The sequence below is a fragment of the Vespa mandarinia genome, chromosome 2, assembly GCF_050613455.1.
Source record: "Vespa mandarinia isolate Hongniang chromosome 2, ASM5061345v1, whole genome shotgun sequence".
Classification (NCBI taxonomy): domain Eukaryota; kingdom Metazoa; phylum Arthropoda; class Insecta; order Hymenoptera; family Vespidae; genus Vespa; species Vespa mandarinia.
In genome coordinates, this window is record NC_140811.1 from 10,868,371 (window position 1) to 10,886,772 (window position 18,402).

At 33.0% G+C, this 18,402-nt stretch overlaps 1 protein-coding gene across 1 annotated transcript; it reads left to right on the forward strand.

Moving 5' to 3' along the window:
- Nucleotides 1–8,153: 8,153 nt before the first annotated feature.
- Nucleotides 8,154–10,655, forward strand: LOC118444817 (trypsin-2). Its single transcript, XM_035873488.2, has 7 exons — nucleotides 8,154–8,344; nucleotides 8,840–8,943; nucleotides 9,032–9,126; nucleotides 9,204–9,363; nucleotides 9,589–9,699; nucleotides 9,768–9,917; nucleotides 10,363–10,655. The coding sequence occupies exons 1-7, from the start codon at nucleotides 8,254–8,256 to the stop codon at nucleotides 10,627–10,629; spliced, it is 978 nt and encodes a 325-aa protein (XP_035729381.2). The 5' UTR covers nucleotides 8,154–8,253; the 3' UTR covers nucleotides 10,630–10,655.
- The last annotated feature ends 7,747 nt before the right edge of the window (nucleotides 10,656–18,402 follow it).

An 18,402-nucleotide genomic window follows, 5' to 3' on the forward strand; every position in this document is an offset into this window, starting at 1 on the left:
TTTTTTAGTTTTCAATAATTTTTTTTCTAGCCTTTTCTCGATCGATCATAGATTTAATGTATAAATCAAATCGAAAATACGATGAGAAGACCATATCGAGATAGTGCATTTTCCATATCAAGATAAACGATGGAAAGACACGGTTTTTGAATCACGGTGAATTCGTCGACGCATCTTCTTCTTTCTTCCGCTCGTTTCAAGCATAAACGCGAAGGAGACATATCGCTTCTCGACGCTCCCCTGGGATTTTCTCGAGGAGACAGCGATTGCTTACGACTTTCGGATCGGTTTTCTCTCGCTTGCTTTATGCTCTATCTCCTTCTTTCTCTATGTCTATCTTTCGAAAAGGGAAGGAAAAAAGAGGGATCGGAGAGGTAGTGCGAGGAGTAAAAAGAGGAAAGTGGATCGACTGAAAACGCACCGTGTCATCCTTCGTGTATATCCTTTATCTGTATCTGTATAGGTACGATATATATATATATATATATATATATATATATATATATCGGGAGTTTCGTCCATTTTTACCGTTTTGTTCATTTCGTCCGTCGATAGATCGGTGGTTTCACAACTGCGAGCGATGGCAATTCAATTTGGACAAGATCGCCTGGCGTTCTTCGTCCTATCAGCAATAGGAATGAATTATACAACATATATTAGTATTTATATGCTTATACACGTATGCTTTTACTCCTCTCTGTTTTTCTATATTTTTTATGACTCAATCCCTTCCGTCAACTTTACTTTTTTCAGATATTATCAAATATTATATATTATCATATATTTGTTTCCATTTTTTTTTAAATATTTGAGGACTTAAAAACACGTATTTAAATTATTACATCGAAATATGAACTGTTAACAGAGTTGTAGTAATTGTAGGGCAATTGTGTGCAATCGCTTATATGTGACTCTAATGCATGGATATGTAATGTTCCATGAGTAGAGATTGATAACTCAGTGCAGCTCATGGAAGTAGTTTTTTTTATAATAATGCTTCATAATATTTTAAAAACATGTGCATCGATATACCTATATTTATATAGGAAGTAGAACTACTATAGTTCTATTATATTCTATTATATTCTATTATATGATATAGTATATCACATATCGAAATGTTTTAGTTCTTACAGATGCAACATATATGTGATACATATAGGATACATGATACAATAAAGATCCAGAATTTTGATTTTTGAGCACTATGAATTTTGAACACTATCAATATAACATCAATACAATAAAGCTTGTATATGTATAAAAAAAAAACAGTATTATATATTTTATAGTTATTTAAATTATTAATTAAGATTTCATGTAAAAAGAATGAATTTTAGAAAAAGATTATTAATATTTTTGTTTTATGATTTTTTTTAATTATATAAACAATAAATCTTTTACTAAATGATAGTCCTAATTAAAAGAAACAACTTCTGTCTCAAAACTTTTTCTTTATGTTTTATAGTTTTCTACTAACAACTTAAAATTGAAAAATAGCTGAATATTCTGAATTTATGAATCGAGAATGAATTCGAGCAGTAAAAAATTTACATGATATATATCTATACATATTTTATATATCGTCAAAGTTTCATAATTTTTTGAATTTGCGGGTTGGGATTTTCCTTCGTTAGACAAGTTTACAATTGTAGGATCATATCGTAAATATACTATATACACACATACGATCGTAATTTTATAATTTAACAATAAATAGATTCACATAATAGGATAGTTTTAAGAATTTAAATAGCGAATAGTATAACTTCGATAATAAATATTCTTGCCAGCAATAGTGAATTATAATATTCGATATAATAAGTATTAAGTATTATCCATATAAAGAAGCTTTGTATTTAAAAACATTACAACTAGATATGACTAAACGTAAGTCTATGTACCATTACATTGTATAATGCTGTTCAAAGTTAATAGAAGTTAACGGCAAATCATCAATTCCATTGTGATCAGAACATATCGATATTCGATATCACTTCGTTCGAGATACTGTAAATTGGATATCTACTAACAGCTGATATTTCTGACTAATGTGTTTTAACAAAAAGTTTGTATTCTGTTAAACATTATAATTCTAGAAAAATATTAGGAATTGTTAATAATTATTTTTAATAACGATTTTTGAGTTTTGATTTTTTTGAATGGGAATGTTATAAATATATCAAAAATATGTTTTTAATATTGTCATTGTAACGTGTAACATAAAGCGATAAATTAATTTTATTTAGACATTGGATTTATAACTTAATAAATCTTAATAAAATAAAATAAAAATTATAAGTTCTATTTATTTACATAAGCAAGGATAAAATATAAAATACAATATAGTTTGTAATACAATTTAGTGAATAGAAATGATAGTATGAGATACATATTTTTTATATATTTACAATAGTTATTAATGATACAAAAGAATTTATTTATAAACATATTGATTTATTAAACAAGAATTATTAACAAACATTTTTTTTTGACGACGTCACAGTGCTTTTTCCATTTAACATTAAGAAAAAATATACAGTTTTTGTTAAAAAAAAATTAAAAATCCAAAAACGATTTCATTTCGGTTTAACGAGTCCGTAATTTCTCAAAGTCTCTCAGAGTTACATAATAGAGAGGCCTCGCAGCCGTGACCTCGATCCCGAGCAGAGACTCGGAGAGTATAAGTATGTCCTGTCTAGTCCCGACGAGTAACCAGCCTTCTTCGTGACTCTCGACCGAAGACTGGTCCAGCCGCGAGTATCACCGCAAACGAGCAAAACCAGATGCAAGAGAAGTCGAGTTACTCCCTCTCTCTCTCTCTCTCTCTTTCTCTCTCTCTTTCTCTCTCTCTTTCTCCTCCATGGTACGGATAAAACAACCACCTTCCACGACCACGACCTTTTGTAGGCACCCGGTACAGTCACTGCGAGTAAATTCGATGCAGTTTCTCCGATCTCTTATGCAACTCCATCGCCTACCGATTCAGAAATAAATATTTCGAGGCACGTGCTATTATTATTTTTTATATAGTCTACAGTTTCTTTTCTTTTATACACGATTTCTTTAACGATCCGTCAATCAGTGCTTTCTAAAAATCGATTTCTTTTGGATAAACATAATTATCGAGCACAAAAATAATCTACGAACCAGAGAAAATGTCGACCCCTTTTTAGGTCGACATGGAAGAATGGAATAAAAACCATTACGATCTATATATAAGATGTTAAGGTACGACAAACGCAATTTTTCGAGTGTTGGAGGGTAGTCTTTTTGTCCGAAAAGGTGGAAAGACGCAACCCAATTTTTACATCAAGAAAGGCTTTTCTCAAGGAGGTACAAGCCAAAGGGCCGTCAGCCGCACGCCTACCACTAGGGAAAAGGGCTCGAAGATGCTTTCGAAATGTCGCATTACTTCTCGGTTCTTTCCTCTTTCTCTCATACTCTCTTTCTCTATCTTCTTCATTGCATACGCTCCAACACAAGGACGGAAATGGTAAATCATATAAAAAATTCAGCCACGTGGGATGCGTATTGGCACAAAGAGAGCGACTTTGAAGTAGAATTCGATAACCGTCGCCCTATCGCAAACCCAGTGAAAGCGGTTGGGTCGAGTACAAGTCGCTTGAATTTCGCTTAACCGAGGTATATGTATGTACATACATACATAGCATGTACACGACTGGAAATGAAATAATTCCGACAAGAAGATGTGTTCTTTTTCATCTTTCGATGTAGAGATTAATTAAAATACTTCGTCGTTCTTTTCTGCACCCTTGTTCCCTATCTAACTGCCAAAAATTAATTAGAAAAAAAATAACTTTTTAAATTTTTAATAAAACGGATAAAGGAAAATGGAAATCATGGAACAATCGTCTCTTTCTTTCTCTCTCTCTCTCTCTTTCTCTCTCTTTCATTTTTTCTTGTTCTCTTTTTCTTTTTCTAATAAAAGAAATGAAAGCTTTAACGAGATAAATTAAATAAAGTAGTGCTTCGATATAGTCCATAAAATTTCTTTATTAAGCAGATTTTTTATTTAAAATATAATTACTAGAAAAAGAATATGTTCAAAGATTAAATTTTCAACATGCTAATGGGCTGAATAAGAATAAACAATGTATAGAAAAGGGAAAAGATTTTTGCTTGTTACTCGCATTTCTGGAGTTTGTTCTCCGAGCGAGATAAAAGGAGGTGGAGAGTGAATGGGTGGTTGCTGTAGGCGAACTCGTATTTGTACGAGGAATGGAAAAGGTTCCGTTCTGCGAGTTTTCATCCATCGTCCACTTGGCGAAGCGTAACGACCAGCCAAGCCAGACGATGGACTGGGAGAGAGGGATCGTCTGGTAGGCCTTGAACGGCCCTTTAACTGCTTGCACTCCAGTCAAGGTTACCTTCTTCCTCCTTCCACCACACACCGGATGGTAGCGTCGTGGAACGGTCTTCAAGCATGAATGTGCATGTTTTTATGTGTCTGTGTGTTGGAGAGAAGGGCTCCGACGAATAGGGTCGTGAGTTCGCCACTTTATCAAGGTCAAAGTATTTCTCGTAGCTAGATACATCTACTCCGTTTTGAACTTCGTTGAAATGTTTAAGAATATCTTTATGCACTTTTTTATTTCTTCTTTTCGAATTATTTAACAATGTTTGCGGCCTGTTTTTGTATATGTATGTATATACTTTATTCCTTTAAATATTTGTGAACATGAACGAATATTTTACTTTTCCCTTTTATATTGATTCAAGAATGAAATTTAAATTAATATTATTTTAATGGAATAAAGTGAACAAATTGAACAAGTCATCGAATTCATTATTTCTTTGATTTGCAAATAAATAATTGCATTATCATCGCATATCGAATTATTTAAAACGTTAGAAAATTTAGTGAGGATAAATATTGCGCTATCTATCGAAAGATTCCCCAAGTGGTTAGATTTAACATAGCACTCCTTATCATTATATACCATAAACATTATCCTCGGTACCATCGAGAATGATTCCGCGATCCGGCTGTAAGAAGCTCATAGAAGGTAGTAGCAGAGCTGGCTTGTGGAGGACGAAAGAGGAGGGAGTGGAAGGAATGTTGGAAAATGGTGTGAGAGAGAGAGAAGTGACTCGGTAGTAGTAGTGGGCGGCATCAGAAAGGAGATAGAGACGGTGTATCAGCTAAGACGAGATAAAAATAAAGAATAAAGAAATAGATATAGATAAAGAGAGAGAGAGAGAGAGAGAGAGAGAGAGAGAGAGAGAGAGAGAGAGAGAGAGAGTTATGTAGTCTTTCTCAGAAGAATAAATGTAAGAACAGAAATAATTTTTAATTTATAAGAAGGATAAGTATTTTTATAGTATATAATAGATCATTCATCAAATAAAATTTCGCCAGTTTCATTGTTTATTCAAAATATCTAATCGAATCGTCTACTCCTACATCACGTTTTCTCTTATCGATTCAAGGTTACGAACAATGGAAACATTTTTTACTCTGGACCTTTCGTTGTTCGATGTATGTGATCAGCTTAATATTCGTTCAAGGCCTTCGCCCCAAGGCAGAGATCCTTTAAATTTCGCGAGTGAGATCGAGAGTACCCTCGGCCATACTCTCTACGGTCGCCCACGCATGGCTTTATCTACTAATACCACTTTCCTTGCCTTCACAGATTCGTTATACGAAAGCACATACATACCATGTACATATGTACGTGGATGAGATACGAGGAGCAATAAGTTTATGGCATGTCCCGTCAAACGCAATCAACCCGACACGGGGTATATATTTCGCTTTTTTGTGCTTCTCGTGCGTTACTAATTACTATTGATTGCGATAAAATATCCTGATATTTTGTTGCAATGTGTTACTGATATTTTGTTGCAATGTATTCCTTCCTCTTTCTCTCCTCATCTCTCTCTTTTTATATTTTCTGAAAACATTTTCCATTTCAAATAGTAACTCATTTTTATATTGAATTTTCACTTTTTGAAAGAACTGTAGCTAGTTGAAAAGGAAGTAAAAGCTCATCACCGATGGAAGAAAAACCACGAAAACTCGTAGGCTTTCGACGATAGTTCTCGCTCGTTATTAACCTTCGTCTAAGTGCTCGACCGTCTCTCTGCCTATTAACAGGAGTAGGTACCGTCGGCGCGTATTTTAACATCAAATGTATTCGAACTTTCAGGTTTGCGAAAATAGGTATAGCGAAAAATGAAAAGAGAAGAGTGTTTTGAATTCGATATGTATAAAGACACGCAGTTCGCCCGATCTAACGCGATTCCTGTGCATAGACAAGACCACGAATCTTGTAATAGCTTCGTCGGATGCACGAAAATTGTACGTAGCATTTGTATGGGTTTATGTTGGTTGGAATGGGAAATTCCTGCTATCAGCTCTGTACACTCTCTCTCCTTCTCTCTCTCTCTCTCCCTCTCTCTCTCTCTCTCTCTCTCTCTTTCTCTCTCTTTTTCTCTTTTTCTTTCTCTTTCCATTTCTTTTTCCTTTATTCACAACTCTTTCCCTTTGTGTTTTCCTTTAAGTTACTTTTCCATATATTTCATAACATTAAGGACATATAATATAATTTATTATATTAGGTGTATAATTTATCGATACTATTTTTTCACTTTCTCTATATCTTATTTTTTTCTTTTCTTTTTTTTTTAAACTGCACACAAACGTTTCGCAAGCTTAGTAAGACCAGCGATATTTTGCTCTGATTTATGTCGATGGTACCTTAAATGCAGGGTATTTTGTATGTTAGATACTTGTTGAGAACATGCAATTTAGCGGTATTTCCAATGAAATAACCTTAACTAAGAGAAAAATTATCCTACTTTAGAAATACCATTATTTGCAAGCATCGCACTATCGTACTTGGGAACGTAAAGCAGATAGAAAATTCTTTCCTTTAGAATTTTTTATATTATACGCAATATCCTATCTCGTATCGGTCTTGTCATTTTATTGGAGAGATAGATAATTGCGACCAATTTGAAAGAAGCTATCCTTAAAATATATTGAAGTAGTGTCATGTTTTTTTATTCTCTAATGATTTCGATTTTTTGTAAAAGGTTTTATTTGTATCATTTTGCGTACAATTATTTTAGATATCAATTTTATTCGATAAGAAACATTTAATTGAAGTTATTTTTGGGATATCTCTACGAGATTCTTTCTATAAACGCGATAATTGATATGCGATAAAACATCTATCGATCCATTTCTGATACGTTTTTCATTTGGGTTTTTTTTATCGACTTTATTCACTGTTTTTGATTATTAATATTACATCTTGCATACTTTTATCTTTTCACTTCTCGTTTTTCAGGGAAAAAAATTGGAGATTGGTCATACGGATGACATCTGAATAAAAGAAAAAAAAATATTCTCATATTTTACAGGATAAGAAAATAAACAAATTTCTATATCCGACAGTAATCCTCAAATGTATTATACGATGATCGAAAAGACGGATAAAAATAGAGGAAACAAAAAGAAGAAGAGTAGAAAATATTTCGGTTTTCTCGATTTCTACTGTCACACTGTTAACGGACACTGTTTTGTTAATAATAAAAGATCTTGACTATTTCAAATACAATTATGTAATGCTGATAGCCTTCGATTCATTTTGGTATCAATATGTTCTTGATATTCCACCGAATTTATAATTAGTTTGGTCTACGATTATGATAATTGATAAACCGAGCGTTCTCGACTTACGATCAAATCTTTTGTACGTGTGTACGTACACGTGCGTGGGAAACATCGTAGATCTGTGTCAATGGAACGATCAAGATCTAGTATAGTGACGACTATTTGGGTGAGCAAAGATGTAATTGTTAGTTTTATGATAACCTCAAAACTAAAAAAATAGATAAAAATTTCGTACGACTTGATGTTTTGCATTATAAATTATTAGTAATTTTACTACTTGCATATTATTTCTAGTTCAAATATTATATTAATCAATTTGATAACTCAATGAAACATACAAATATTTACACAATTAATTTGTTAACGAACGTATTATGAATTTTTTTCATGATGAACTTTTTACCATTACCAACGCACTACGATAGAAATTAAAGCAAGATGCTATAAGCGATAACTGATTATCACGTTACGATAATAGACGTTTTTGTTAAACGTTCTGAGAAAGTCAGATAGCAGAAGATTTTCAATCGTCAGTATCGTATGGTCTTACATTCTAGACGAACTGCTATTTTAGTGATTTTCTTATCGAGTACTTTAAGTACTGCAAAATGAAAATTCACTTGCTTTACCCTTTATATTCACAGTTTTTACGTTTTATAATCGTTACTTTTCTTCTTTACGAGACGATCGTCATAGAAGGTGAGTAAAAATTTGAAATTTTTATGGATTTTATAAGCCCGAATTAAACATTTTGCATAATATGAAAATATAATAAAACGAATAATTAATTTTCTCCTGATGTTGTCCCACGTCGTTCGCAAGCATTTTTCCTCGATATTTTTTTCTCCTTCCCTTCACTTTTTCTCTCGTACACTGTCCACGAGATTTTATCATGAAAATTCGAAATGTCCACGTAATTATTTTATGTCGAAAGTTAATATGCATAATCGACTGAAAATACGTCGCTTTGAGAGAAACCGAGGGCACAACGAAAATTGCAATTATCTTAATTGATCGTCCAATCGACAAGCAATGATTGAAATTTTATTCGAGGGAGAAGATAACGTTCAAAGTATAATTATTAAGGAAAATTATTTGTCGCTTGTTGAAATAGAATGGAATTTATAACTACCTGTTTATTTTACGTATATATCTATATTTATTTGTCTTATTTTATTACATGCGTTTTGTCAGGTGAAAGAGTTAGTTTATACGATGATGTTGAAATAACCAGTTACAATATTACCGGACGTATAGTGAATGGAACAAAAGCAGCGGTTAGTCAATTTCCGCATCAGGTATGTATCACAACTGAGTCGATATATGTATGTATATCTTGTTCTTACAAAAAAAAAAATCATTGGATAAAGACGTTAATGTAAGTAGGTATCATTGAGACGCACTTGGTCTGGAAATCATTTCTGCGGCGGAAGCGTGATCAGTGAGAATTTTGTTTTAACAGCGGCACATTGCATGTATCTGTGAGTAGTTATATCTTCTTATAAGAAAATTTACAAAAAGCATTTGAAAGAAAATGGAAAATCAATAAATTATTTAGTAACAATATCCCCATTGAACCATGGACCATTGTCGTCGTTGGCGGAGAAATGCAACTTGATCGTACGACAAAGTTTGGCCAGAAAAGGGGCGTTCAAAATATTTTACTTCATCCAAAATTTAATCAGAATACTTATGAAAATGATATTACTATACTCAAGGTATGTAGATATTTTAAGTGTTTAGAAATTCGTTATTTGTAACATGCGCAGCTATCACATTTCCGATAAATAAACAAAGAAGCAATGAAAGTTCACATCTAATCTTATCTTTTTTTTCTTACCGACATTGTTAGGATTAAAATTTATAAGGCAATGTAAGCTGATCTCATGTACAATGACTCTGTTTAATTTTACTTTCGTCTTACGCATATCTTTTTTCCATAGTTAAAAATGCCATTTCAATTTACGGCACAATTGAAGCCGATTCCTTTGGCTGAGGATCAAGTTCCACCTGGTACGATCTGTCAAGTATCAGGATGGGGCTACCCTGCAGAGGTAAGATTGTTTGAAAAATATATCTGTTATTTCGATTATTTTGAAGAAAGTTATTTGAAATTCGATAGAACGTCCCACCTGTGACCAACGACTTGATGTACGTGGATCTGCCGATTTTGAGTATGGAAGATTGTCGTAATCTCCTCGTAGAAGTAACAAAATTACCACCAGGAATGTTTTGTGCTGGCTATATCGAAGGCTTGAGGGATGCTTGCCAGGTAAAAAATACGATTTGGTCAGAGAATATATGAATGCAAATCGTAGCGATCGATTGATCTTCATTACAAATTAAATCTTATCTTATTAAATTTAAAATATTTTACTTACTCGTCTTTTACATTAATTGTTTACTGACTTTATGATGCTTATTGAGATATTATTCAATCGTTATCTCGAAACTTTTGTTGATCAAAAAAGGAATCAATTATTAAGCTAAAAGGTTATATTTTTCGAACAACTATCGATCGATTTCTGTTTCTATCGAATGATATTTTCTACTATTATCGTTCATAATCCATTACTATTTCATTTATATTATGTATATCATATTTTAATATCTATTTTCGTATACATATCTACCGAAATGAAATTTTCTTTTTCTTCTGATATATATTCTTTTCCCTGGGGAAAAGTTTTTTAAAGTATCATAATTATTTTTCGCAGGGTGACTCTGGTGGCGGAATGGTTTGCAACGGTGTTCTAATGGGTATCGTTTCAGCCGGAGAGGGCTGCGCAAGACCAAAACTTCCTGGAATTTACACTGATGTTATATATTACAAACACTGGATAAAGTATCCCTTAGCTTATATGAAATCCACTCCTTATGATTCTGATAATTTTTATAATGCTGCCGACAAGACGCACTCAATCACTTTTATGATTGTTTCACTTTGTTCGTTACATCTTTTGAAATTGTTATTACTTCAATAATAAATCGTTAAAAATTTTATAATTTATTTATCTGAATTAGAATTTATTTTCGCTGCATTTATTTTATTTCTCATAAAGTTATTCGAAAATTTTTTTATAATACGTTGATATAAAGTATGTATTTTATAGCACGATAATGTTACATTATTATAATAATTCTCATTTCGAAAATTATTTGAATTAATTTGTAAGGTGGCAGTACAGATCATCGTTGATATGCAAAAGTGTCTCCCTTGGCACACGTTAACTCAGAGAATATACACGGACTTACTTTTCTCTCCCCCTTATCCTCCCTCTTAGTTTCATATATAAAAGTAAGGCAAGGAGAAAAGGCGCACCCCTCGACTGTGTTTGCCGTTAATTGAGCCGGACGTACTCACGAAGATGGGGTTCTCTGAAATATTTCCGCAACGCGACGGGACCTCGTCGCAACGAGTTTGCGAGTATTCCAAGCTGCGGGATGGTAGCTCCACCGCGAGTCGATAAATTAATAAGGTAAGATCGTTCGCATCTTAGGAATAATGGACTTTCTTCTACTAAAGAAAAAAATAATAATAACAACAATAACAAACTTTTAATTCCAATAATGCTGGTGGCCGATTAATTTTATTACGTTTTAATCAAAGTTCAGTAACTTTATGACCTGACATTTTATTCTTAATAAAGTTTAAAGTTAATAAATTATTAAGACGAAACTAAAACTAATGTCTTGATCGTTGTGAATCAAAAATTTGTTTGATACTACAAATCTCTCGTATATGAGTATAGAAAATGTATATGTGGCGTATAAAAAGAGAGAAATGAAAATTATAAATGAGAAAGAGAGAGAGAGAGAGAGAAAGAGAGGAAAGAAGAAATAGGGAAAGCAAAGGTCCAATGACGGATTTACTTTGATCTCCAGCGGAAAGCCACGACGGTGAGAACGCGTAAAAAAGCTAGTAGCTACTTGTTACGAGGTCGAGATGACTGTTCAGCCACTACATCGAAAAATGTATTAGCGATATTACTATCTGCCATTTCCAAGAAAAATCGTTCCCAGCGCGTATTTCCTTCTCTCATTTCCCAAGGCCTACTCGAAAATACGTTCGACTCCAATGAAATATCTTAGAATCGACGCCAAATCCTGCCAAATCTTTTTCTCTTTCTTTTTTTTTTTTTTTTATCAATGCTTGAAAACGAAATAAAGGAAAATTGAGGACATTCGATGCAAAAGCTTCACTTCGATGTTCATTTCGATTAGCATGAAGTGGACATCCGTTCACGAAAGATAATCCTTTGGGGAAGCCTAAAAGTCGACTATCGAAAGGGTTTCAAAGGTATATCAGATCTAGCGGTAGATAATAGTAATGTTCAAGAAAGGTTGAAAATATAAAACGAAAACGTTAAAACCGAATATATAGCTAGGTAAAATTAATTTTTTATTTTTTATTAATATTTGAAATCAAAAACGTGATTACAAAATCGAAACAAATTTTTTAATGAATATAGAACGTTTATTTACGATATTTTTCGGTCCCCTCAACCAATTCTTAGAGAGGAAAAACTTTTTTTAACTGGCAAGAACATCTTTTACGGACAGAACCATTCCAACAATTTTCGTTCCAGGCCCGTAACATAGCTTATGTATGAGTCCCTCGATGAAAGAGCTTACCAACTCCATTCGCGACCTCTTTAATACTAACATCGAATAAGAATTCATTAGTGTATATGCATGGCTCGAGAGCCGAGGGTAAAAGCTTCTTTCTTGCTCTCTCTCTCTCTCTCTCTCTCTCTTTCTCTCTTTCTCTCTCTCTTTCTCTCTCTCTTTCTCTCTCTCTCTCTCTCTCTCTCTCTTGACCATAGTCGTGGGGTTGAGTTTTAAATAAATTAAAAGTTTATCTTTTTTACGCACCAAGTAGCTACCTATCGGCGAGTTCGGTGAAGGAGCGAGTTCGAGGAAGGAAAGGAAAAGGGAGAGAGGGGTAGAAGTTGAATATCGGCTACCCTCGAGAGGAAGCGAAGTTTCCTCTAATTACTTGTCGAACGCGAATCGAAGCTGAACGAGAACGAAGGAGGGGAATGTACGAGGAGGGTCGATTCGTAGCAGCCTATTCAAGACGTGGGCCCGGCTTCCTTCCTTACTTCCTTTACTTCTAGACGCATTTGAGCTTGCAAAGAGAAGAAGGGAGAGAGAGAGAGAGAGAGTAAAAGAGATATTTATTAAAGGATCCAACAAAGTGAACCGAAAAGTGTGGGAAGAATAGAAACGAACATAATAAGAATAAACTAGACGAGTACCGTAAATATATAAAATTCATGAAAGAGGAAAGAAAATTTGAAGTAATTGTTAAAATATCTTTTACTTAATTCAAAAATAGAAAATACGTTTTAGCAGGGAATATTATTTATATTGGTTGTTTTACAAAGGTAATATCGTGTCTTAGTAATACGGATACTGTCGAGATAAAGGACCATGCGAACGGTCGCATCTGATTTCACGGGCTATAAAGCTGCCTAATTGCTTTGGCAGGCGTGGTCATTTTGCTTTTGCAGATGACCATTAATCGTTGACCGAGAAACAAGAGTTATTCCTCCTTCTACTTCATCTGACAAAAATACTGATTAATATATTTGAAATCAAAAGAAAATAATATATATATATATATATATATTATAAAACTTAAAGTTTGAAGAAATCAAACTATTCGTATCGTCGAGTTGATATTTCCAAGAAAAACATAGTAAGAGTTCTCAAAGTTTCGTCTTACTTTCCACCCTTAGCTGGTGATATTGTCGGAAGCGTTGACAGCAAGATGTGTAAATTGACGGGGAAATTCTCCATAATTAGAAGGGAAAAGCGACCATTCGCTTTTGGTATGTCTTTGATCTTCAGCCCTTCAACCACTCTGGTAGAGAGAAAGAGAGAGAGAGAGAGAGAGAAAAAGAGAGAGAGAGAGAGAGAGAGAGACAGAGACAGAGACAGAGAGACAGAGAGAGATCAAGAGAGACAGAGACAGAGAGACAGAGAGAGATCAAGAGAGACAGAGAGAGAGATCAAGAGAGACAGAGAGAGAGATCAAGAGAGACAGAGAGAGAATAATTCTACCATTATCGTTCGATCTAATTAACAGCCTAAGCGAAATCTTTCTAAATGATGAACTGGAAAATCTTAGAGTATCACTTTTTTGAGAATATGATTTTTAATTATTTTATTTCGACTTTTTCTCTCTCTCTCTCTCTCTCTCTCTTTTTCTCTATGTATATATATATTTTTTTTGCCTCTATCCTTTAGCCTCTCTTTATATTCTCTTTATTTTAGCGTTGAATTTCTTCGATAGAAAAAGAAAACAATGGGACTTTTTTCGGAGAACGTTCACTTTACTTTACAGGAAATTATCGGAAGATGCGAGAAGGGTCTAGAGAGCAAGGAGTAGGAAAGAAGACATTGGAGAATCTCATTTTCTATGCGGCAATTACAAGCTAAGAGAACGACTAGGGAGCTCGCTAGCTATCGGCAAGAAGAGCGGAAAAAGGGCATTTAAATGGGCGATTCGCTGTTGCAAGCGAACCTTCCTTCTGTGGTCTTTCAAGCATAGTTACCGGCGACCGACTAATTAAATGTAAACTTGCCATATTTTTCTCTCTTTCTCTTTATCTTTGTCTCCTTTCCTTGCCATTCGTTTACTCTCAGTTTACTCTCTCTCTCTCTCTCTCCCCTCTTTCTCTCTCTCTCTCTCTCACTCTTTCTCTTTCTCTCTTTTCCTTGGTGTCTCTTTCAGTCGTCAGTTGCCACGCGCTTTCTTGTAGAACTTCAGGAGCTTTGAAAATTTCCAAGTCGCTTATTTGCGTTTACCCAAGAGTCGCCGGTATCTTCTGGGAAACATGGACGGCTAATTGGCTGCTGTGCATCAACCTTTCTCTTGCGACGTTTAAAAGCAACGAAATTCGCGAAACATTATATATCGATCTTAATTTCATTAATTTGTTAAATTATTTAACAAAATTCCAGGTAATATCGATAATGCAGATATATAGTTAGTCAATTATCTTCGTATACTCAATGATGAATGTAAATTTAATATTTTTACTTCAGATGGATACACTAAAGTCTGGAGAAAATCAAACATACAAAAGGAATGTAAAAATAGATGTCCAACAATTAAACATGGAGGTGGTTGAGTGATGGTTTGGAGGTGCATGAATTAAAATTTTCTTAATGTTGTTTATCTCTGGGATGTTAATAAATAAATAATATTTACGCCGGTATATTCAAAAACATAACATTTATTATTAATGAACAAGAAAAAACAATACATTTATTTATCAATGTAAAATAATGAAATTAATTATCAAGTAAAATATAGGAAAAGGCAAACATAACAAAAATAAGGTCAAAAAAGTTTTCGTATATATAGAACTTTATTAATCATAATATCTTAAATTAATGATCTATCGGTTCTTCCTTTACTTTAATTATCTCTTGTAATCTTCTTGGCATCGTGCCAACAAATTTGTCAATCACACTGTGTTGAATATTATTCCATTCAAATAAAATTTTGGATTTTAATTATTTTTTGTTTTTAATATTATATTTCCTTAAGTTTCTTTTAATATGGCTCCATAAATGTTCTATGAGGTTCATATCAGATGATTGAGAGGTGTATGAAGTTACTTCGGAACATTATCCATTCCTTTACTTTTTGTAATATGCTTTGGGTCGTTATCTCGTTGAATGATAAACGACTCTTCTAGATTTAATTTCATTGCACTACTATTTAAATTTTTTTTCAAAATATTGAGGTAGACATTTTAATTTATTATTTTATCAATAAATGTTAAATTTCCAATCCCGGCTGCACTCCCAAACTATCACGTAATCATTTCCTTGTTTAATTATTGGACATAAATTTTTACATTCCTTTTATATATTTGGTTTTCTCCAGACTTTAGTGTATCCGTCTGAAGTAACAATATTAAATTTATATTCATTATTGAATATAACATTATTCCAGAAATTTGTATCTTTGTTAATATGTGAATTTGCGATTTTCAAACGTTTACGTGTATTACTTGCACTAATGAAAAGTTTTCTTCTGGCTATACGGTCATTGCTTTCCTAAGTACATTTTGAACAGTTTCAGATACTATTTTAATATTGTAGTCAGTTTCAATCATATCTACCAATTTAGAGCACTTGTGGATCATATCTTATTGTTCTTAAAATAGCACGTTTATGATGTGCTTTTAATTTTTGAGGTTTTTCTGTTCGCCGTCCATTTTTCAGTGATTCAGTTTTATTATATTTATCAAGAACGTACTGTACAGAAGAGTATGATTTCTTTACAATTTGTGCAATTTTTCTTAATGTTGCCTTCTTCTCTTTATTTTACAATTAACTCGCGAATTGCTATCGGTATTTCCATTTTCGGGAAAATGTTATCGTGTATGATCTTTTCTCTTTTTTAGCAGAGAAACTAACTTGTACTTGATTTTGGAATACTGTTTCAATATTGTTTGTAAACATCCTGCTGAATTTTTGGTATTTAGTATAATTGTTAAATTCAGTCTTGTACGGAGATTTTTCTGATGTTATTTTTGTTATTTTTGTCTTTTTCTTCATTTTATGTGTTGATAAATAAATATGTTTTCTTCTTTTTCATTAATAATAAATGTCATGTAATTGAATATACTGGAGTAAAAATTATTTATTTATTAACATCCCGGTTGAAGAGAAATAATGTTAAGAAAATTTTAATACTATATACGGAGACTTTTTTAATTAACTGTATTTATTGTAGGTAGAAGATTCTAGATCTTGCTAGTTGTATGTGTGTGTGAGATATGCTTGTCGGGAATTAAACAAAAGATGGAAGGTCGAGAATTAGTTAACTGTGTGTGTGCGTGTATGAGGTAAATAAGTCAATCAACAGGGATTGTAAAAAGTTTCACAATATATATATATATATATATATATATATATATATCTCGTGGCTTTGATGTTAGTTTACTCAAGTAAACCATATACTCTTAAAATTAAAAAAAAAAAAATAGAAAAGAAATACTTGTCCCAAGCTAAAAGCGATCTGTTTAGTTATTCGAAATTATTAATATATTCTGCATTCTTTAAAAATAAAATAACGTCTTCTTTATTATGTTTCTTATATAAATCTAAGTATACATAAAGAAATTACAGAAATTACAGAAATGAAAAAAAATGTCTGATTAAGCCATCTATATCAAAAAACTTTTCAAGATCACATGAGGTGAATGTTCATGTTTTTTCATTTTAAGGAATAGATTTCTGATTAGAAGGTGACAAACAAGCGCTTTTTCAATAGCTTTTCAAGCACTGGTGCTTTTCAAGCCCTAATCTATAGACTTTCTTAAAATTTCGCTGATTTTATACAGGCGTGCTTTTACCATGTGTCATATAAAATATTAGACCGCTCTCTAAATTCTCGGCAACGATCTGTACGAAGCATTTATTTAAGGGATCGGAGCTGTCTAATGTCTTGACGTTATTATCCGTGAGTCCTCAAGATATTCCGCCAATTTTAACGGTACTTCCGCAAGAAGTTCCGCACGATTCGCCGTTCATTTCTCAGTGGCGTTTATTGCGGAACTTAATGCTTCTTACGAAATTCGTATTACTGAATCCTCTCGTCTGCTGAGCTCTTTCGTTCTCTCTCTCTCTCTCTTTCTCTTTCTCTCTCTCTCTCTCTCTCTCTCTCTCTCTCTCTCTCTCTCTCTCTCTCTTTCTCTCTTTGTCTCTCTTTCTCTCTCTTTCTCGACACTTCGCTAGACGATCTTTCGCGAAGACATTAAGAAACTTTCTTGGTAGATAGAACGACTCTGTTGGTATTAGTTCTGGTAAGCGAGGTTGTTTATAGTTACTTCCATTGTCTAATCCTTTCTAATCGCCAGTCCAAAACGTTATGACTTTGTGTATTCTTTCAATGTTATCCTCTGTATATTATTTAAGGGAAGCCACTGTGATGGCATCAAAAAATCATGCTTTTATAGATTTTTTGGTTAAACAATCAATGTGTCTATACACACATTTTTTTGTATTATATAATTAAATGTTTTTGAAATAATACAAAAATATATTCTGATGAAATATTGATTTCGTTATTTGCTGTGCGCTTTAACGTCAACCTCTGTTCGCAAAACATTCCTGACCAATTTCTGGTCGAACAGAATCTGTTCAATCGATATAATTTCAATTGTACGAAAGGATCTTTTGATAAGTGATTCATTTTACAAAGGCGCAATTTCGAAAAAAAAATTTCATACATTAACGAATTAAAAAATTCATTCAGATATGTACGCGTCCAGTTAGGAAACTATAGTTTTAGTAGTATTTAGTAGTTTTAATAATAACGTGCAGATATACAATTTCACAATACTGTTACAATTTCGTTAAAGATTTAAATTTCAATGTAATAATAAAATTTTAATTTTTTTAAACCGTTAGGGTAACCTATCTTTACTGGAATGTTCTATCGAATTTCTTCGATTTTCTAGATACGATTTTTCTAGAGTGAATTACATTAGATCTATTGTATCTTATTCTATTTCCTTACCTTTTCCTTATTCTTTATCCTCCTCTTTCTTTCTCGAGCATAGCGATGCAATTACTTAAAGTAACCGCCCTTTTCCAGCGATGAAAAACGCAGGTTTTTCGTAAGCGGTTGCGTTGCTTAAATCCTTGCCATTTGTCAGCTTGTCCTTGGCTAGTGGACGACTTTTTCTCTCTCTTTTTACTTCTGCATCTCATAGAAAATGGAATAG